General features: G+C 41.2%; 1 protein-coding gene across 1 annotated transcript in view; it reads right to left on the bottom strand.

The window, feature by feature from the left end:
- The window catches only part of LOC126470671 (uncharacterized), a 497,178-nt gene that overhangs the window by 365,217 nt on the left and 108,861 nt on the right, over positions 1-23,100 (bottom strand). The window contains exon 4 of the mRNA XM_050098664.1: positions 22,057-22,190. Within this exon, the coding sequence (XP_049954621.1) occupies positions 22,057-22,190 (134 nt within the window). The remainder of the gene's footprint in view (positions 1-22,056; positions 22,191-23,100) is intronic.

Below are 23,100 nucleotides of genomic sequence, written 5' to 3'. Positions count from 1 at the left end.
TCAGCCTGCAGTGATCGAAGAAACGGTTGAACGCGTGCGGGCAAGTTTGATGCGTAGCCCGCGGAAGTCGACGAATAAAGCAAGCAGGGAGCTAAACGTACCACAGCCGACGGTGTGGAAAATCTTACGGAAAAGGCTAAAGCAGAAACATTTCTTAAATAGGAGATTGGAAAACCGATGGATCGGTCGTGGTGGAGATCATGATCAAAGATTCAGTGTTTAAACCTCCTCTACCAAGAAACGTGCCAGAACTGCGAGCTCGCATCAACGATGCTTTTGAACTCATTGATGGGGACATGCTGCGCCGAGTGTGGGAGGAACTTTATTATCGGCTTGATGTCTGCCGAATCACTAAATGGGCAGATATCGAACATTTGTGAATGCCTAAAAAAACTTTTTGAGTTTCTGTATGTGTGTGCAAAGCACTGTGAAAATATCTCAAATAATAAAGTTATTGTAGAGCTGTGAAATCGCTTCAATCATTTGTAATAACCCTTTCTGAAGAGTCTGAGAATATAACACTGCAGTGTGATTACCTCTTCATGTTTTTAAGTAGACAGTCACTGGGAGAGACCATTGTTGTAATCCCAAAATCTGTCACAATCTCCGTTTATAGTTACAACGATAGAATTTTTTAAAATAGGAACTGGACATTACGGTCTGTATTTTGACTAGTACGTTGAAATATAATAACGCTCCTGAATGCTACTACTGAAACTTTCATTTGGATTCTGCGTTTTTCCATGTAAATATTTTTCCAGGAGTTTAGAATCGGAAAGATCTTTTTATATTTGCTACAGTTCTGTCATAAGAGTTTCCGACATGAGGTCTTCATGTGTGTGTTTTTGTCCATTTGCTTCACACCTTTTGTAGTTGCACCATGAAGTGTCTCATAATGGGCAGAGGCCACGGTATGGATCCTTCTGAATGGATATTCTGTATAACAGAATAGCCCAAACAGTTGGTCTCGTCACACCGATATTTTTACTGTTTCTCCCGATGACTAGACTGTAATAATCTGCGAAGTTTTCCATTCTTGATGGTGAGTCTGCCTTGTCCAACATTTGGTCTTCCATCAGAGTGTTTTTCCTGTCATGTTCTTGCAGAGCCTCCCAAGTCTTGCACATGTCCTATGTATTCCATTTTTTAAATATCAGTTTTACCATATGATTTAGCAGCGACAACATTATTGAATCCCTTAGTCACCAGCAGCTAGATAATTGAGGGTATGGCACACCCTTTGCGTAGATACTTTACTGACTTCTGTTGGAACATTATGTAAATGTTCACAGTACCTTGCAGATTTGACCGGTGGCGGTAGGAGATGCATCATAGCACGGAACATGTGGGCTACATCCCTTCCCTTTCCAGTGCACTTTATGGCAGAAGCTCGGCGAATATTCACTTCACAATATTTTTTGCATGTTACAGGAGATTTAACTGTACTTTTCTTAACTTCAGACACTTGGATTCTATTGCGATTTTGCTAGGGAGACCTCTCCTCTTATTTATGCCTTTTCTGAATATAAGGGATCTTTCACTATTACGGTAGTTATATTATCAACACACAAAAGCAATTCTGGAACCCGAACCTTTCTAATCAAAACATAACCGATATTTTCACTATTTATAATGAGAAGGCCTGACTCTTTCTCGGTAGTATATTTCAACATACGTTTTGAGGCACAGTCTGGTAAACTTTTAGGCTTACCCTTACTTCACTGCAGCGTAACATACTCTTCGTTTTTAATACGGTTTCCAGCAATTCGCGGGTATTATCTGCCGTAAAGTTTACAATTGCAAGTAAACTTCTTAGTTTTTGGCAATTTGCGATTTAAAGTCGTTGAAATACGTCTAAAACAGCAACAATAACAAGTTCACAACACGAACGCGTGCGAAAAAACAAGTAAACTGAAGTAAATTACTAGTATCGACAGAAAGACCGATTTCAATAAATCCGTGCTCGCAGTATAGTCGATATGGTCTTCAAAGATGTTACTGAGACGAGTTGCTGTGGGCATAGCGAAGCTAAAATTAAACAACGACACATTTTAGCCAATGCGTTGCGTTTCTCAGGTGTGTGACAGTTAAGCAGTTAAAAAACTCGCACCGCATCTGCTTTAAGAAGGGCTTTGAGCATGAAAATAACAAGGTTAACGTACATGAAGTACGTATTATTAGAATTGAGAAGACTGAAATAATTTTATTATATCAAAATCAAAATTTCAATTTTTCGAACCCTCATGACGTCCACGTCCCTTTAACATAAAGTAGCGTAATCCTGCTTGCATTTAGTCTAAATTTCCGGAGATTAAGTGAACATCGTCTTAGTGACGGGGCTGACCACAGGTCTGCGGAGTCTTGTTAACTCACATAAGCAATTAACGGTTACTTACTGGGTGACATAGCTGTTCTGATACTAGAATTGTACACATTTTACAAGATGAGACAAAATTACTTCAACGTAATTCTGTTTGATTTTGCATTCAGGATGTGCACGCTTTTGAGGATAGAATGAAACACAATAAACAGATGAGGGATCGATGAGGGAAATTATTGAGAACTTAGGGATCACTCAAAATCCATCATTATTTGGGACACACACATCAAAGTAATAGTGTCTGATGTAGAGCTGTGTCCAGCAGAAGGACTCAACAGGTTCTATTTTACTCTGGATAAGGTACATAGGTTGTTAGTAACTTTGATTTTAAAAGCGCAGTCGGCAATATGACAAAAAAGCGAAAAAATTTGTTCGCCGGGAACTATGGAACTTGTGGTGCGTTAGCTTTCTTTTTGTGGGGAATAATACACCTGAGATAAGCGACGCCCGCGGCGCCGAGCTCGTAAAGTGCGCCGCAGAGCCGACGGAAGCTTCGCAGAGCACTGAAATCATACGCCACAATGGATGGATGGCTTTAATTTTACTGCGAAGGATATATTTCCACACTATCTGGCAGGCGGCTCGTCTCGGTTCGCGTCACGCCGGTGTAAAATTTGAGCACGAGAGACGGGAGACGAGTGCGAGCGGCAGTCTTCCGCGCTGTTGCTCTGATCGGTAACGGACACTACGGGCCGACTGTAATGGCGACAGCGGTCGCGAACGCGCCCTCACTCTCCACGATTTGCGACACACGTCTCTCTACGTTCTCGTAGCGCGAACCGAACCCTGCCTAACACGCTGCTATGCACATGTTGAATAAAGTCATATTTCGCCGCTTTAGAACAGACATTTCGATCTGTAATCGGGCGCACTGGTAACGTAATTACTTAAATGGAGTTTCTTCGAGCCTCTTTTACTAAACATTCGTAACTAAAAAAATGATACTAAAAGAGACCTCTGCCTCAGCCAGACTTATAGTGAAAACTTCTGACGAAAGAGTTATTTTTAGAACACATGAATCGACGTTGGACGAATCATTATAAGGACCACGGCGCAGGGTTCGTTCACTGAATTTCCCTTTTGTATTTCTAAATTTTACAATCACAGAGCGAGCTTCGATAGAACGATATCTCTGTTGTGATTGTAATAGTGTGTATTTCCCGTCACAATCTCAAATTATGTTCAAAATGGTTCAAATGGGTCTGAGCACTATGGGACTTAACTTCGGAGGTCATCAGTCCCTTAGAACTTAGAACTACTTAAACCTAACTAACCTAAGGACATAACACACATCCATGCCCGAGGCAGGATTCGAACCTGCGACCGTAGCGGTCGCGAGGTTCCAGACTGTAGCGCCTAGAACCGCTCGGCCACCCCGGCCGGCTCAAATTATGTATCGGGCTCAAGAATATTCGTATCTTCTGTTCATAAAAGTTGATTTTTTAATTTCGTATGAAGGCGTTTGCGAGTTATTCGAAGTCTACAGTATCTACTGAGGTTACTAGAGATTCCGAATGTGAAGTAATCTGGGTGAAAATAAGCATCGGAGGTGGCTAAATGTGATAAGTGGATGCTTTTGTACACCATTGGCTTTAAGGACAACAGCGGTTAACTGTTTCATGTAAAACTGGGAGAGTATTTCATATGGCATTACCGTGACACGGAGAGACTTTACTTTCCCTGCTATAGATTGACTGAGACAAGCGATTTAAATTGTTACAGAGACAAGCATTTGTACCAGATTGCTCTAAACATATTTTCTAGAAATTATTTCGAGCATTGGGTTCGTGAACCGAGCAATGAGGGTTAAGTCTTTGACCTCCTAATACCTAACGGACCCGCATTTTAAAAATCATTTAAGATAGAGAAGGGCTTCAGTGACGATAAGGCTGTAATAGAATATGACAAAAAATGTTACAGTAAATGTTAAGGCAGGTTTAAAATATTTTTCCTTCGCAAGAATGACAGGAAACAAAATTGCGGTGTATATGAGTAGTCACAATCCAATATTTTGCTCTAAATATGGCGATGTAGAGATCAAATGGACAAAATTAAAAACAGCGGTACAGCACGTCTTGCGTGAGTATGTTCCTGACAAGAGTGCGAGGGATACGAAAGAACCACCGTGATACAATAACTGTGTTAGAATGTTTCCACGAAATCAAACAGCTTCATCGCATATTTAAGTGCAGTCGGAGCCGATTTGACAAACTGAAGTTGAATGAAGACAAATCGAGCGTTAGGAGAACAATGCCATAATAGTTCGACGAAAGCGAAATTTAAATTTTGCCATTCGACTCGACAGAAGAGCCTAAGACGTTTTCTTCCTACTAGCAGCCAGTAAGTGGATCTAAATCTGCTCTTCACCTGCTCAGTGACCGTAATGGTGCTAACATGGAAGATGACAGAATATTTCACAATGGAACATCGTTATTCGGTTTCTCATTTCAATCTGCGAACGACAGCTAAAATGATAGATATTGGACTAAGTGATCATGGAGCAGCAAATAACCTAAACTTCTTCCATGATGGAGATGCATTGGGACTGGTAAGTAACTGAGACTTTACAAAGAATACATGAAAGAACGTATTCTCCTTCCAGCACCAGTTTGTCATAGGTCGCCGGAGCAACATAGGGTACCAAGAGAATGGAAAAAAAGAGCAGGTTATTCCTGTTCTCTGTAATAATTGCAAGCCCAAACCAATATCTTTAAACCATTGCAAAATTATGGCACGTGTTTTAAGCTTACGCATTATGACGTTTTTGTGAACACTAAATCACTACTACTTACAGGCTGTTCGGAAATTCCTTTTACAAACTTCTAGGGGTTGTAGAATGGAGGAATGGAGCGAGTATTTTGAATAGGAACCCATGTCCAGAGACGTACCATTTCCGTTCTACGAAGGTTTCGGATCAAGTGTTCAACTCATCCACTTCTGCTAGAGTAACTGAATTAGGCGTGTTGCTGTACAACTATTAGGTGACCAATCGAAAGGAAATATAACAATACATCCATTAATCACTTAAACATATTTGTTTGTGTGAAAACTTAAGCATTACGTGTTTATCTATTCAAAAGCGAAAAAAGCGGCTTAACATACGTACAAAACAGTACTAATGCCTTAAAACAGCGGCCTCGGTGTGGCACCCACCAAAATTGTTACACATATTTACCAGTGAAGCATGTTCTGATACACACTCTCTATCCCACCTGGCGTCTCTTCAACTTTTAGAGCAACGGTCAGAACCCGTCCCAGTGGATTTTCGACTGTCTCTACAGGAGTCTCGTAAATTAAAGTTCGCTTATGTCAAGTGACATCAGGTGACAGTCTGACGTAGTACGCGTCGTCCTGTCAACCATTTTGCATACCAGTACAAGCTACTCTGAGACTTCTCTCTTTCCCTAAACACACAACCATTGTAGACAGGAAACAGTACGTTTCGGGACATGGATTTCTGTTCAAAATATTACATATTCACTCCCCTGTACAAGTCCTAGAAGTTTGTAAAGCGGATTTCCGAACACTCTGTATATCTGCATGGCAATCACTACAGAGATATTGTGAAATTAAGCTCTCTCTGTTCGTCCACGGAATCCAGAATGCCATGTGCAACGGTGGCTACGTGTTACTTGCCTTCTGGGCGACATTTGATACCGTTTCGCACTGTAGTTATGTGAACAAGGTGTGAGCTTACCGAATACCGGATCAGATTTGTGGTTAGGTTAAGGAGTTCCTGACATGTAGAAATAAACACTTCGTTCTTAATGGTAAGGAACTGATTCGTGTAAACGTAGTACTGGGGGGGGGGGGGGGGGGAGGTGGGTCAGGAGGGTGGCCGCTTGCAATGTGTGTAAATAATATTCAGGATAACTTCAGAAACTGTATGAAGCCGTTCGCAGAAAATGTTGTTGTCTGTAGGCACGCCAGTTCAAATGGCTCTGAGCACTATGGGACTTAACTTCTGAGGTTGGTTGGTTGGTTTGTGGGATTAAAGGGACCAGACTGCTACGGTCATCGGTCCTAACTTCTGAGGTCATCAGTCCCCTAGAATCTAGAACTACTTAAACCTAACTAACCTAACGACATCACACACATCCATGCCCGAGGCAGGATTCGAACCTGAGACCGTAGCGGTTGCGCGGGTCTAGAACCGCTCGGCCATTGTGGCCGGCTCTGTAGGCAGGTTGCAATGCCAGATGACTGTAGTGAATTGAAGGAAGGCCTGCAGAGGACAGGATACGAATGCACAGATCGGTAGTTAAGCCTGACTGTAAAGACATGTAGAGTTTATTCGCACAAAGTGATAAGTGATATTGACAGGGGAGCCCAAACTGATCCTATATTTCTAGATCTTTGATATCGTTGCCCACAAGAGACTTCTAATAAAATTGCGTTTCTATCAAATATTGTCTCAGTTCTACGACTGAATTCGTGATTTCTTGTCAGAAAGTTCACAACACGTAGTAACTGAGGGCACATTATCGAGCAAAACAAAAGTGGTATGCAACATTCCCCGTCTTACAGGCTCTCTGCTGTTTCTAATCTACATATGCGATTTAGGAGACATTATGAGCAGCCCTCTTAGATTGTTTGTCGTCATTTACAGTCTGGTAAAGTCATCAGAAGACCAAAACCAACTGCGAAATGACATAGACACGATATCTGTATGGTGTGAAAAGTATGACGTCATCCACATGAGTACAGAAAGAAATCCGTTAAATATCGGTTACACGATAAATTACACATATTTAAAAGCTATCAGTTCGACTAAAAACCTAGGAATTACAGCTATGAGCAACTTAAAATCGAACGATCACATTGACAATGTTATGGGGATGGCAAACCAAAGACGTCGTTTTATTGGCAGAAGGTTTAGAAGATGCAACAGGTTTACTAAAGACACTGCATATACTACGCTTGTTCGTCTGCTATTAGAGTATTGCCGTGCAGTGTGGGATTCTCACCGGACAAGATTCACGAAGGACATCCAAAAAGTTCAAAATATTATCTCGAAATAAGAGAAGAGAGTGTCAAGGATATGACAGGCGAGTTGGGATGTATACCATACATGTTGAGAGCCTGTATGGAATCTACGGTTAAGCTCATTTTTATTTCTGAAGGCGTGAAAATTTAAAGCTTCGATTGTACTTTGGGGTTTGCTGTTATTTTATGGCTTCACAGAACTCCATGCATTTATTTGTGATACTGTGCGTCATATTGCTTCTTTCACAAATTGCAATAACACATACTATTTTTGACACTTTTTCACCCTTCACCGTTATATGGTGTCGCAGTTGTCATTCACAAAATTAATTTAGTCAACCTTATATCACCAAACTCATCGAGGGAAGTTATGTTACTGCTCCTATCAGACTGGTGTATGGGCATTAGTGTCATTCTATTCCAGTGAATGTTTCGTCATTGTTATTTGGCAACGTTAACCTAGAAGTCGTAATAAAAACTGTACTTAGTGCGTATGTTAGGCTTTTTATGTCTTCCGTCATTATGAAATTTTTGATGTAAATTGTTCGCGAAAAACACTTGTTTCATCTTTCTCTCCAATAGTGATCGCTCACTAGTATTTGTAGGACTGAGTCTGTTGCAACGTGGTTTGTTTATTTTAGCTATGAAAGAGCTTTAGTGACACACAGGCCACAAATGTTGCGTCTGACTGTTTTTCGTCGACTCACTGCACTGTCTATTTCACTGATAGCCTATTCAGTACAAAAAGCACATCATCAGTATTACAGTATTGTGAACCAGAAATATCCAAACATCAAAGGCATGTGTAAATTCCAAGTTACACTTCGTACAGACGGAATTGTTACTTTGACGTTCACTGAACGTTCGCTAGTCCTGTATAGCAGCTTTTTTTAAAAAAATAATAGCTGCAAACAGTAACAACTCTGCACAAACGTACCAGTTGTAAAGTTTATACAAACGCTGTCATACATATCAAAGAGGCACACAAAATCAGAGAGCCAACAATTTGAACACAAAGCTATCGCAACGTTACGTAGCCTTTAGTGACTATGTACAGTTGAATTAAATAATTATACTAAATACCGGGCAGGGATGTTATGAATATTACTATACATTTTATTTTGGCCAGACCTATGTTCTTTATGCAGATGTATACCATCAGTTAAAGTTTATATGGTTCTCAAACTAGAGCTGTTTATAGCATTATTAAAATACATATCAAACTGTCCTCTCTATATATATGAACAACGACATCAATTCTGTTGCTGCAGCTGATCAAGAGTTTAATGCGATTAAATATGTAAGGTCATCAGTCTGCTATGTCACGTTTGTAATTAATAGCTCCTCCACGTCACTTAGAGTGTGCAACTGCATGCACTGTTAACATGAAAATACAGTCTCCGTAAATTTAAAGCTATAAAATTAGGAAATGTTTTACAAGGGAAGTGACACGTGCCACTGAATGAATGAACATTTCAATTGCTGCGCAGAATGGCCGCGTGGTTATGGCGCCATGTCACGGATTGTGCGGACCCTCCCACCGGAGGTTCGAGTCCTCCCTCGGGCATGTGTGTGTGTGTGTGTTGTATTTAGTATAGTTAGTTTAAGCTAGTTTAAGCAGTGTGAAAGTCTACGGACCGACGACCTCAACAGTCTGGTCCCTTACGAATTCTCACACACACACACACACACACACACACACACACACACACACACAGGCGGCCGGTGTGGCCGTGCGGTTCAAGGCGCGTCAGTCAGGAACCGCGTGACCGCTACGGTCGCAGGTTCGAATCTTGCCTCGGGCATGGATGTGTGTGATGTCCTTAGGTTAGTTAGGTTTAAGTAGTTCTAGGGGACTGATGACCTCAGAAGTTACGTCCCATAGTGCTCAGAGCCATTTGAACCACACACACAACACAGACACACACAACAATTCAATCAATTTGCACCTCACTTTCCGTGTGGAATTAGTTGTAAAATATTATTTATATTTAACTGTTCCTGGATTTACTTTTACACTTGATTGTAATTATTCTAATTACGATTTTTGTGATCAATTGGAACATTAAACGTCATATTCGAAAACATCTCTACGTTTCGAAGATAGTGACTTTATGTTAGGTCAGACAGAAACTAATAGCATCATATGAAGAAACCTCAATTCACTAAATTGTATCTTTCCGTGCCGAGGTGTGCACATTGTAGTCTTCGAATGAATGCCGGCCGGCCAGTAGCTGTTGTAATTTTCGACGTTAATAGCTGCCACGCTGAGGAGCACGGCCGGCAATTGAAGCCCTGTAACAACCGTGCGTAGATGAATGTTTGGCCTTCCACTCCCGTTGAAGCCTGCGGTGCGAACGTACGTGTAAGGACTTGCTGCAGTGTCATATTCAGTTATTCAAGTGGAGTGGGCCGACAATGTATTGTCGCAGAGATACGACAATAGAAACGTAGGCGTTATAACCAGCAACAGCCAGGAGCTAATTTTGCAAGGAACTTCCGACCGAATTACAGCGAATGAATCCGATAAAAAATTTAACCTTTTAATTTGATGACTGTTAATACAGCTTTGACATTCTGAATTTCAAACTGCTGTTTTACGTATTTTCGATTTTCATTCGAATAAATTAGCACGAGGAAAAGGAACGATTATTTCCTGCTAACATAGAGATGCATCCGGTCACCAGGAGAATAAAAAATACGAAACGAGCCGGTGGTGTGTTATTTAAGCATCTAAAATTATTTAGGGAAAATCTCTGGAAACCCATATCTGGCTAGGAGGGTCGGTTTTCCAGAACTAAACTTGCACTCTGCCATCTACAGAAGCCTCGAAATTACTTTGCAATTCTCGATATAGTATGCGCACAACGCATCACGTCTATACTAGTTTTATGCTGTAACATGAATAACAATGTTCGTTTGATTGCTCACGTCTCACATTAGTCCTATAATAATTACAATCACAGCCTTTATTCAACCTCTAAGTGAGGTACGATGCATTCGTTACGTGTACCCACAGGAGTGTACCAAATTTGTTGCAAATTTTAGGAGTTGTTCATCAATATTGTGGAGTACGGTAGGGCAGTGGATAATGCAAAGAAACTGCCCACAACGAAGAATCACCCTGCTCTAAGAATAGAGATAAACATCAGGACATGGTCATATGGATCAAATGTCTAAAAGAATATCAAGGTTTGACAATAACAATATAAAATTGTACAAATCACCAACGATTCATAATAATAATTGTATATTGCGCTGTTAGAGACAGTGACTCGAAGTACAGAAAATGGAAATTAATTCAGGAGTGAAAATGGCCCGAAGCGCCTTTTGTAAACTAAATACAGCTTTAAATACAACGCTTGTGATGTATCTAAAAGGGAATGTTTACGGTCAGGGTGTGTTGCCAGATTTTACTTATTTCGGTGAGATATTGATTTTGAGGAAGGAAAATCACCAAAGAAGTGAGGGCTTCTTTTGGGAAGTATTTACGACTCAAACAAAAATGAACCGCAGATTCTCAGGACATATACTAAGACGAGTGGTTGTTCGATGAACAAAGGAAGTAGAGTGATATCTGTATAAAATGACTGAGAAAGTGACCAAATTGAAAGTGGGTAATGTAAAACACAAAAGTTACAGGAACGTGTAGCTCAAGATCCCAGTCTGTGCAAAATTCCTTCATTCACAAACAGATTTGTAACTGCTGCAGTTAGATTTTTTGACAGGATCTTGGAAAGTGCCGTGCATCTGGGAAATATGCAAGATACTACAGCGATGTATTGCACAATATTACTCCAGAGTATGGGATTCTTATCATGCTGGCTTAACATCTAACACCGAACGAACTGAGAGACGCGATGCTCTGATTGTTACATACAAATACAAAACAGATCAGTATGCAAGAAAGAGGTACGTTAACTTTACAAGGTAATCTCTTGAATAAAGTTGAGAATGTCAAGCGAAACCCATTACTCAACAAACAATTGACTTAAAGAATCGGTATTAGAAAATGGATGCAAAACTTTACTGCCTGCAATGTACGCAAGCGTGCTCAGAAGTAATGCCTCCGAATTTTTTACTCCGTTCTCAATATCTGCTGACGTATTACGTGTCATACTTATTACTTGGTCAACGTTTCTCCTTCCCTGGCGTAAGTTGCAACCCTCTGCCGCTAGATGGCTCCAAACTGTATAACACGGCGGTGTGAGAAACAGCGTGCTGCAATCCATCGAGAAACTGAAAACACGAATTCGAAGAGTTCGTCCACGCATAGAGCACCCTCTCCTTCAGCATGATAATTTCATAGCGTACAAGAGAGCTGCGACACCTGTAACAACCCGATGCCTTCGGTTCACTATCCGCGATCATCCCCCATACAGTTCTGACTTTGGCTCAACCAATTTTTATCTGTTTCCAAAACACAAAGAACACCTTCGAGAACTTCACATTGATAACGATTAAAATGCACACACAGAAGTGAGATTGTGGCTGCGTCACAACAGCCAAACATTCCACAGTGACGGTATCAACAAATTGGTTTCTCTTCTGGAGAAATGTGTTCGTCGACAGGGTGACCATGTTTAGAAAGAAATATGTAGACACGAAGAGTAAGGATGTATAATGTTAATAAAGTCAGTTTTATTTTAAAAGCTTTAAGTGTTCACATAAAAAAAGTTCGGAGAAATTGCTTTACAGCGCTCCCTCGTAAATGACATGTAGGTACCCTTATTTATTTAATCATATGAGTATGGTCCCACGTCGGGCAGACCGTTCGCCGGGTGCCCGTCTTTCAATTTGACGCCACTTCGGCGACCTGCAGTCGATGAGGATGATAGGATGATGATGAGAACAACACAACACCCAGTCCCTGGGCGGAGAAAATTCCCCGACCCAGCCGGGAATCGAACCCGCGCTCAGAGGATTAACAATCTGTCACGCTGACCATTCAGCTACCGGGGGCGGACGTAAGTACCCTTAAAAACGGGTAATAGAGTTTAGAGCACGAACCTTTTACCTCCAGCCGTACCTGAATGGAGCAGGACAGACCGTAGCTACTATTAGTACGACTTACAGTCCACCTTGAATTTCATGGCGGCGTACACTGAGGTGAAAGGTCATAGGAGAGCGATATGCACATATACAGGTGGCGATAGTATCGCTTTCTCAAGAAATAAAAGGGCGTGTATGGGTGGATCTGTCATTTGTACTCAAGTGATTCATGTGAAAAGGTTTCCGAATTAATTATGACCGAAAGATGGGAATTAACATACTTTGAACGCGCAATGTTAGTTGGAGCTAAAGCATGAGGCATTTCACTTCGGAAATCGTTACGGAATTCGAAATTCCGAGATCCACAGGGTCACGAATACCAAATTTAAGGCATTATCTCTCACCACAGACAACTCAGTGGCCTTCACTTAACGACCGACAGCAGCGGCGTTTGCGTAGAATTGTCAGTGCTAACAGACAAGCAATACTGCGTGAAATAACCGCAGAAATCAATGTGGGACGTACGACGAACGTATCCGTTAGGACAGTGCGGTGTGGACTATGGCAGCAGACGGTGGACGTGAGTGCCTTTGCTAACAGAACGACGTCGCCAGTAGCGCTTGTCAGGGGTTCTTGACCAAATCGGTTGGACCCTAGACGACTGGAAAACTGTGGCCTAGTCAGATGAGTCCCGATTTTAGTTGGTAGGAGCTGATGGTATTGTTCGAGTGTGGCGCAGACCACACAAAGCCATGGACCGAAGTTGTCAACAAGTCACTGTGCAAGCTGGTGGTGGCATCATAATGGTGTAGGCAGTGTTTGCATGGAATTGACTGGGTCCTCTGGCCCAAATGAACCGGTAATTGACTGGCAATCGAAGTGTTCGGCTAGTAGGAGACTGTTAGCAGCCATTAAGAGACTTTATGCCCGCTGCAGATTATTATGGACACTTTGAGCGAATGATTTGGCTATCGAGATGGTCAGATATGAATCCCATCGAGAATTAATGGGACATTAATTAGAGGTCAGTTCGTGGACAAAATCATGTACCGGCAACACTTTCATCTACATCTACAAGGCTACTCTATAAATCACGTTTAAGTGCCTAGCAGTGGGTTCGCAGTTTTGGACAGCTACAGAGGCAGTACGGCTCAGTATTTCTTCAGGACAATTCGAACGACTTGTCGAGACCATGCTGTGTCGAACTGCTGCACTACGCCTGGTCAGTGGAGGTCCTACACGATATTAGGAGGTACCCCATGACTTTTCTCAGCTCAGTGTAGATGTAGACGTACAGTATTCTCTAAGAATGTAAATTTATCGTAAGAACTTCTATACGTGGCAGCTTCCACCTTGAAGTCATGCAACCAATTTGTTTCTACCAACAAAGGAGACACGCCAAATGTTCAGTGTATCTCGTCAATAAGCAATCGTGAGCACACCTCCTGTCAGCGAGGAGCAAATAATGTCACTGCAGTTGAGGTTGCCAATCTGTCGTCCTTAATTCATTAACCATCCGCTCTCTTTATATTTCATTTGTACTTATTTAAGTGATATGTTTTTGATGTCTATACTGTATGTTTCTGGCACGACAAGTAAATAATTATTATTTCAATATTTACAAGTAAAATTACATTTTTTCCATTCAAGTTGTAACTCTTTTGAGGAGGAGCAAACGACGCCGTAAGAATGTTTCGACAAATACCATGGAAGGAAACGAATTTGGATATTTTGACCAAGTTCTTAATTTATAGCCTGGTATTTAAATTTGTGCAGCCAATTACCCACGAGCTGTTGATATTCGACACAGCGAGAACAGTGAATCAGTGATCACAAAGACGTGGCTGCATGAATGAATTCGGCTGTAAGTAGCAATACAAAGAAAGGCAAGAAGACGTTTCTGTTTAGCAAGAGCGACGAGAGATAGAATTCGGATTACCTTACAGGACATCACAAAATGATCATGTCCAGCACTTACAATGATGAGCATCAATGGAAAAAGGTCAAGAACATTGTACAACACGCTTTAGACAAGTATTTAGCAGGCAGAGTTGTGAGGAAGGTGCTACGAAAACAAGGACAGCTTCCCTGTAAAATTTATACTTAGCCGAGGTGTCACAGGCAAACCAAACCTCAAAGAAGTAAAAATTTGCGTAAGGGGGCGAGTTCCACGAATACGAAAGTAAATCTCCATCTACCAACGTTATACAAAATCCTAAGAATTTCTGGTCTTACGTTAATTCAGCAAATAAATCGAAGCTATCTGTTCATGCACGCTGTAGCCCTAATGTCACTGAAATAGCTAATCACACAGGAAAGACCGAAATAATAACAGCCTTTTTCAAAACCTGCTAGACAGAGGAAGTTCCCAACTTACCACTGTAGCTCCTCCTTTATATCGTCACACGAATGACAAAATGACAGATATCGAAATAAGAGACCAAGGAATGGAAAATCAACTGAAATCGCTCAACAGAGGAAAGACCACTGAACCTTATATGATACCAGTTCGATTCTACACAGAACTCGCTCCTCTTTAGCAGCATTGTGCCGCAAGTCTCTACAGCAACGAATCGTTATTAATGATTGGAAAAAAGCACAGGTCGTTCCAGTATTCACGAAACCAAATTACATGCCTATATGTCTGAATTCTGTCTGTTGTAGAATTCTGCAAACCGCTTTATGCTCGCATATTATGACATTTTTAGTGACCAAAAATCTCCTCTTTAGGAACCAACGATTCTGCGAAATCAGCCTCGCTCTGTTCGTCCACGAGAACCAGAAATCAGGTGATACAGCCGTCCAGATAGAAGCCGTGTTCCTTTATTTCTGATGCTCATTCGAAGTAATTCCCCCCTGCTGTCTGATGAACTAACTACGAGCGTATGGAATATTAGGCCAATTTTGTGATTGCAATGAAGAGTTTTTGGTTAACAGAACACAGCATGTCATCCTAAGCCGAAAGAGGTGTTCAGGTGTAAGATTTGCTTTGGCCGTGCCCCAGGGGTGTGTTATAGGACCATTACTTTCGACACAATATATAAATAACCTATCAGATGAAGTCGGAAGTTCCATGATGCTGTTGTATACAGAGAAGTTACGGCACCAGAAAGTCGGAGAAAAATGCTGGAAAACCTGCAGAAGATCGACTCTTGGTGCAAGGAGTAGCTATTGACTCTCAACAAAAACAAATGTAACGTGTTGCGAATACGTATGAAAGACGCTTGATTGTATAATTACAAAATCGCAAAACAATCATTGGAAGCAGTTACTTCCATAAAATATGTAGGAGTATGATTACAGAACTATTTCAAGTGGGACGACAACATAAAATTAATCGCTGGTAAAGCACATGCCAGATTGACGTTCATTGGGAGGATCCTCAGGAAATGTAATGCATCAACAAAGGAGCTAGATTAAAAAACATACGCTCGACCAATACTTGAATACTGCTCGTCAGTATGGGATGCGTACCAGATAGGACTGATAGAGTAAACAGAGAAAACCCAAAGAAGAGCAGCACGATTCGTTAATGGTCATTAGTAAGAGCGGAAGTGTCACAGATATGCTCAGCCATCTCCAGAGGCAGACACTGTAAGAGAGGCATTCTGCATCACCATATGGTCTACTGTTCAAGTTCCGAGAGGGTAAGTTCCTAGGATAATCAACAGATATATTTCTTAGAACTACGTATGTCTCGAGGAAAGACGATCAATGTTAAATTAGAGAGGTCCGAGCACACACGGAGGCTTACCAGCAATCCTTCTTTACGGGAATCATACACGACTGGAACAGGATAAAAGGGAAGTGATACTGATACAGAAAGTAACCTCAGCTACACACTCTAAGGTGGCTACCGGAGGATAGATGCAGATGTAGTACGTGAACTTAACTAGAAGGCCCGCCCTTTTCTAGTACCCTAGGAAACTCGAGCTCTTCGATACTCTGAACACGTGCATTGGCACGTGCTCGGATTATTTCGTCATACAGGAAGGTTGTTATGCCATCCTACATTCGGTAATAAAAACTGTAGGGGACGGATATGGACAAACTAAATTATTCAAGCTTTAAGGTCATAGCATGAGAACATGTTAACTATCGCAACAAGGAACATTAATTAATGAAATGGAGATCATTGATATTTGTGCACTGGAAGGTATAAATAAATAATGTAGTTCAGTGATAATAAATATGTCTCTACAAGAAATTGTGTGCTATTCAAAAGCAAGCTCATTAAATCTCATTCCTTGAAAATTAAAGAACACGAAAACACGAAGATTTGATGAAACTGCTTATCTTGGAATGAAATTGTTTACGAACACGAATTGCGCCACTCGTGCTGTCGTCGTTCGTATTCGAGATTCCAAAGTGATTCAGCCCCTGTAATATAAATAAAAAAGAGGAATTTTCGACTATCGTTCTGAATAACAAAAAATTAGAACGAAGCAGTAGTATTAACTACTGCTTTACACAAAGTTGACAGGTACTACGAATTTGTTAATTGTTAAATTAATGGTGCCGTCAAGACTGGAGATTCTGTGAAAATTCAAATCAATCTGCAGTCTGCAGTTCTTTATTAAAAGTAAACTCCATTTCTAAACTCTGTAATCGTCGTTGGCAAAAATTTCTACTGTCCTGGGGGAAACATTGTTTTAAAACTTTATCAGATATTATTGTGAATCTAATTATAGAATGTGACGATGCGAAATTATAAATTATTACTGATAAAGCCTTCGCAAACTTTTTAAGTACGTAGCGACATATTCTTTCAAGAATGACAGAACATTTGTACGGTCAGGTCACATGTTGATGTGTTTTGTGGGATTTAGTGGAGTTAAATATTCCAGTTGTGACGGAAACTTTTAATGTTTTACCTTTCTCAATCAAACTCATCTCACAAGATGTGACGTAGTTCCATTTGAAATTTCCTTTATATTCGCCTTATTCTATCTGCAATGGATTTTGGTTTACCTTTGCTAAATAATTGTCCCTTCGCCTATATCGGCAAATCTTCATATTCTCGGATGGTGAGCTTGTTTATTAATTTAATGTTGCATACCTCCCTCTTATTAAATAAATTCTTATATACACACTTATAATCTCCTGTCTAATGAGTTTGTTTCTTTCTATACTTCTTTTCATGTTTACTCTTCGCTACATAATCACTTAAAACTCTAACGTGGTTCAGCACTGTGGCATCCTGTATAATTTCCTTATTGACTGGTGTATACCGGCTGTATGTTTTAACTTGAGACATCTAAATATCTCGAATACGACGCATCGTACGAAAAAAATGTTCTAGGTGAATAGTTTGCGTTGCTAAAGGGGACGTCTGTCTGTGCTACAACTGGCTACCTCCTAACAGCCCATTATGGGCTGCCAGGCTCAATCAAATTGTATTTTCAAATGGAAACCCCCATTGTAATACATATTCGGATTCTGCGCCCAAAAATACGTGTGGCTCACTCAGACCATTGTTTTCCATTCATGGTAGATGGCACCATAATTGACAAATATCAGGTGCGCCTGTTTCTGAAATTAATAACGGAAGCATTTGATTCTACATTTCATTTACGATCCAAACGTAACCCTTTCTGTTGTAACGATTGATGTTTATGTGCGAAATTTTCTTCAGTCTTGCAAATTTGATAGTACAGTACAATAAGTTTATCCATTTCAATGTATGATTAGAAATTATGATTAGCGTGTCCAAGAAGAACGACGTGGACATAATAGTTTTCTGCTCCGATCGGGATGCGTGATATAGGTGAGTCTCCTTGCCTCTCACCATGGGGGTGCTTGATTTCGGTGAGCCCCATTGCGTGGGATGCGTGATTTCGGTGAGTATGCACGGGAGGTGCACGTGTCACGATCACTTCATGGGCCTTTTGCCTTATTACAATGGCTGTGGTTTTCATTCCGCCGGTAGAATCGCGGCAGCCAGAGTAAGATTTACGGAGGTTCGGTAAACACACACACTGAAATCAGTTACCTTAATGGCGGGGTCAGAGGTCAGCCAGCGAAATCGATCATTCAGATGGTTTGGGGAGTCACCACATCCTACCCCGTAGCGAACAGAAAACTACGGTACCATATAAGAAGCTTATTTATGAAAAATATCAGAAACACCAATATCTAGCGATGTCACGTAAGTGAAATTTTGAATCAAATCCGTCGGTTCCTAATTGCAAAAACAAACACGATAGATATTCATCGTTTGCAGCGCCATCTACAACAAATAGGAAGTAATGATTCTTGTGAACCGTATGTATTTTCTGACGCAGAATTAAAATATGCATTACGTTGGGGTGGGGGGTGGGGGTTAGGGGGGGGAGGGTTCCAACTGAAAATGTCAAACCCATCTATGCAGGAGGGTTGGTTAGGAGGTGGTCAGCTGTAGCGCAAACATATGTCCCCGTTACTAATACCAACTTTCCACCCAAGATAATTTTTGTGCAATGCGTATTTTTCGAGATAGTTAGTTGTCTCAAGCTAAACCACTCATCCTGTGTACTGAAATATATTTCATTTTTACGACTTTCTTTGCTATTTTCATTGCTTCTGTATGTACCGATTAGGACCAACACATTACTGTTTTCGGCAAAATCTTTTTAAATCATTATAGTTGTCATTTTTGCTTTGTTCCGTGAACACTCTAACTTCGAATCTTTTACACCTGACAGTGGGATTTCTACATCTCAGTTGCTTTTGAGAGAAATATTCTGCTTCCTCGTTATAATGTGAACAGGTTGGAGCCAGAAATAGATTATTTACATAGAATATTAAGAGTGAATCACCTACAACTCGCACCACAAATACGACTGTTTCGGGAAATGAAGGCGCCATTGAAAAGCGGATTTCACAGATCCGTATGGTAGGCAGAGACATGTCTTTGCAGCCCATACAAAGAGTGTTATCAGTTTTTCATGTGTATTTTTTCACAAAGGGTACAAATGTTACAGTGAAACAATGGTTGTTGACAGTACCACAATCACATTAGGGTGAATTACGACAGTTGTGTTTGTTGTAGGAATCTAGAGCAAGTATTTTACGAGATATCATACTTCGAACATTGGGAACTTAGGAAGATGTTTGTTCCACGTGGTAACACAAACGAATTATAATGTGCAACCCTACGCAGATGTTAACACTTCTCTCGAGTCGTCGTGTTCTTAAATGTAACATTGCCTACGACAAACGAAGTTGAATACAGTACTTCTGTGGTGTCTGACAACTAAAGAACCAATGTATCCCCACAGCCTGTGCTCAAAACCACTACCACCAGCGTCAGTACAAGCTTCCAGTTTGCCATGCAAGGGCTGCTGCACACATTCTAGCATTTCAGTGAAGACTGCTGTGCATGTAGCAGTAATACTGCGCTTCGTATCATGTGGTGTCTTTGGTATGTCGTCGAAGAGGTGTCTTTCAGTTTCCTCCACTAAAATAAATGCAATGTCGTCAGACCTGGCGAATGAACCGGTCATGTATAAGTCCTCTTAGCCCACTCCATCGATTTGGGAACAACCCTTCATGACATGCAATCGCAATTCATGCAGTATTGACTGGACAGCCATCATGTTGATTGCACAGGTTCCTTCTAGTCTGAAGGGGAACGTCTTCGAACTTCTGTGGAAGATTTTCCGTTAGGAGGCTGAGAAAATGGTTCAAATGGCTCCGAGCACTATGGGACTTAACTGCTGAGGTCAGCAGTCCCCTAGAACTTAGAACTACTCAAACCTAACTAACCTAAGGACATCACACACATCCATGCCCGAGGCAGGATTCGAACCCGCAACCGTAGCGGTCGCGCGGTTCCAGATTGTAGCGCCTAGAACCGCTCGGGCACTCTGGCCGAGCAGTGGAGGCTGAGACACTTGTCCCAGTTCAGCGTTCCCTCTATGAAAATGAGCTTATGAGGTGACGGTGCCCTATCCCATACGACACTTTTCAACTCCACGGACGCTGACGTTCCACCTAACGAAGCGAACGAGGTTTGTCAACAGCCCTGTAGCGCACGTTTCTGAGATTTACTTGGTCATGATTAGTAAATGTTGCTTCTTCTATGAACAAGATACATGACACGTCCTGAGTATTATGTCTTAATGCCCATGTCCAAAAGTTCACACGATTCGCAAAATCATTTCCATGCAGCACTTGATGAAGAGAGATATGATAGGGATGGAACTTATGATAATGGAGAATGCGTAGTACACCTGCCTCACTCATGCTCTTCGTGCGAATACGCGGGAACTAATTTGCGGTTCTACTGCTACAGCAGCCAGAACATTAATTTCACCCTCCTCTCCAGTCACACGTCTCGTTCCGTTACGCATTTTAGGAGCGATGCTACAACTTGTACGTAATTGATTGACGAGCTTCACAAATTATTTGGTGTCTGTTGGTATATCTTTCTGCGTACATGATAGACGAACAAACAGCATTCCTCCTAGATTCACCATAAACCAAGAGCATGTCTACTTTTTCCTCTTTAGGAAACACCATCTTACAACGTTCACATTGTGATAACTGGTAAATTTCCTGCACTAGCTTCCTACAAAAAATGACACTGACATTCTGATTTACGATACTTTTAGAATTTTACTGTCAATTGGCATTTTCCCATAAAAAATTTGTAACACTTGTAAATAACTGCATTCTCTTAAACGTCTCAAAATCTGCGTGTTGGCTGCAAATACGTGTCCTCCCTAGAATTTTATTAAGCCAAAACCGCACACCGATAGCGCCTTTCATGTCCGAAATATTTGTGGTGCAAGAGTTAGGTGATTCACTCTGTATTTTCTTTGTAGTATAAGTCGTCTTATTCTGTCTGAGATTCCAGACATTTCCGAAGATAAATTTTGAACACTTCCGCCACCGGTAGCTGAGTGGTCAGCGCGACAGGATGTCAATCTTAAAGGCCCGGGTTCGATTCCCGGCTGGGTCGGAGATTTTCTCCACTCAGAGACTGGGTGTTATGTTGTCCTAATCATGATCATTCCATCCCAATAGACGTGCAAGTCGCCGAAGCGGCGTCAAATCGAAAGACTTGCACCTGGCGAACGGTCTACTCGACGAGGATGCCCTAGTCACACGACGTTTATATATTTTTAATTTTGAACACAAAATTAATTCTATGAAGAACACATATACCTTCAGGAATTTTCATTAATTGCATTCATCATAAATTTATATTTGGTGAAGTAGACCCGAATCTGCAACCTTAAGATGTGAACGAGGAGTAAGAGAAAGCTTTTAGAAGCAAAGCATGTAAATTTTAACGGAAGATTCCGTGCTAAAGGATTCTAGGCAACAGAATGTTGCAAGGAAATTATGAAATATGATTTAGAAGATGTAGAAACTAGGAAGCAGTAGTGCTTAATTGATTCAAATGGAAAGAGGAGAATATATTTTGACCATGTGATAGCATAATAATGATGTCATCATCGAGATATGGAACAGGAACACGTTCGACTATGAACACCAAAGTAGAGCACAGTCGATTACTAGTGGCTATAGATTTGTCTGGAGTTGAGCTTATTGGTTCGTTACGATAAAATTTTAAGCTGAAATTTCTAAACCACTCAACAACTGTCAAATGAAATTTTGTAAAGTAATGATAACTTGTCTTAGTTGCCTTCATAATACTGATGGAGCCACTGATCCACAAAATGCGAGCAGCGGACGTCCTCGATACTCACAAGCTTGCCGTTGATGTACCAGAGGATGTTGGCAGGTGGGTGTGAAGGTGCGGCAGTGCAAGTGGCGACCACCTGGTCGCCTGGGTAGTAGGACTCGCGAATGCCGTCCAGAACGGGATCTGCACGTGGGTTACCTGCAACCAGAGATCATACATCGTTATCAGCAAAAGCATGAAAACTGCAGAGTCTCAGTACAAATCGTTGGCGAAAGAGACACTACTGAGCTGTATCCGCGGCGGCCTATTGCATTATAAACTCATAAACGTCTAATGGCTCCGCGGCGTCCAATTGTATTATAAAGTAATAGACGCTGAATTGGTATCTGGAAGACGCTTTGTTGGCGCTATTCTAGGTAGTGTACTATTTGAGTTACGTTACATTTTATGATTTATACATCTACATCTACATCTACTTGATTACTCTGCTATTCACAATAAATTGCCAGGCATAGGGTTCAATGAACCACCTTCAAGCTGTCTCTCTACCATTCCACTCTAAAACGGCGCGTGGGAAAAACGATCACTTAAATTTTTCTGTGCGAGCCATGATTTCTCTTATTTTATCGTGATGATCATTTCTCCCTATGTAGGTGGGTGCCAATAGAACGCTTTCGCAATCGGAGGAGGAAACTGGTGATTGAAATTTCATGAGAAAATCCCGTTGCAACGAAAAACGCCTTTGTTTTAATGATTACCACTCCAGTCCATGTATCATGTCTGTGGCACTATCATTCCTAATTCACGATAATACAAAACGAGCTGCCCTTCTTTGTACTTTTTCAATGTCATCCGTCAGTCCCATTTGATGCGGATCCCACACTGCACAGCAATGCTCCGGAATAGGGCGATCAAGCGTGGTGTAAGCAGTCTTTTTAGTACACCTGTTGCACCCTCTAAGTGTACAGCCAATGAATCGCATTCTTTGGTTGGCTCTACCCACAAAATTATCTATGTGATCGTTCCAATTTATGGTATTTGTAATTGTAATCCCTGAGTATTTAGTTGAATTTACAGTCTTCAGATTTGTATGATTTATTGGGTAATC

The sequence above is a fragment of the Schistocerca serialis genome, chromosome 3, assembly GCF_023864345.2.
Source record: "Schistocerca serialis cubense isolate TAMUIC-IGC-003099 chromosome 3, iqSchSeri2.2, whole genome shotgun sequence".
Taxonomy (NCBI): domain Eukaryota; kingdom Metazoa; phylum Arthropoda; class Insecta; order Orthoptera; family Acrididae; genus Schistocerca; species Schistocerca serialis.
Note: the sequence above shows the minus strand (reverse complement) of the source record. Positions and strands in the feature narration are given on the sequence as shown.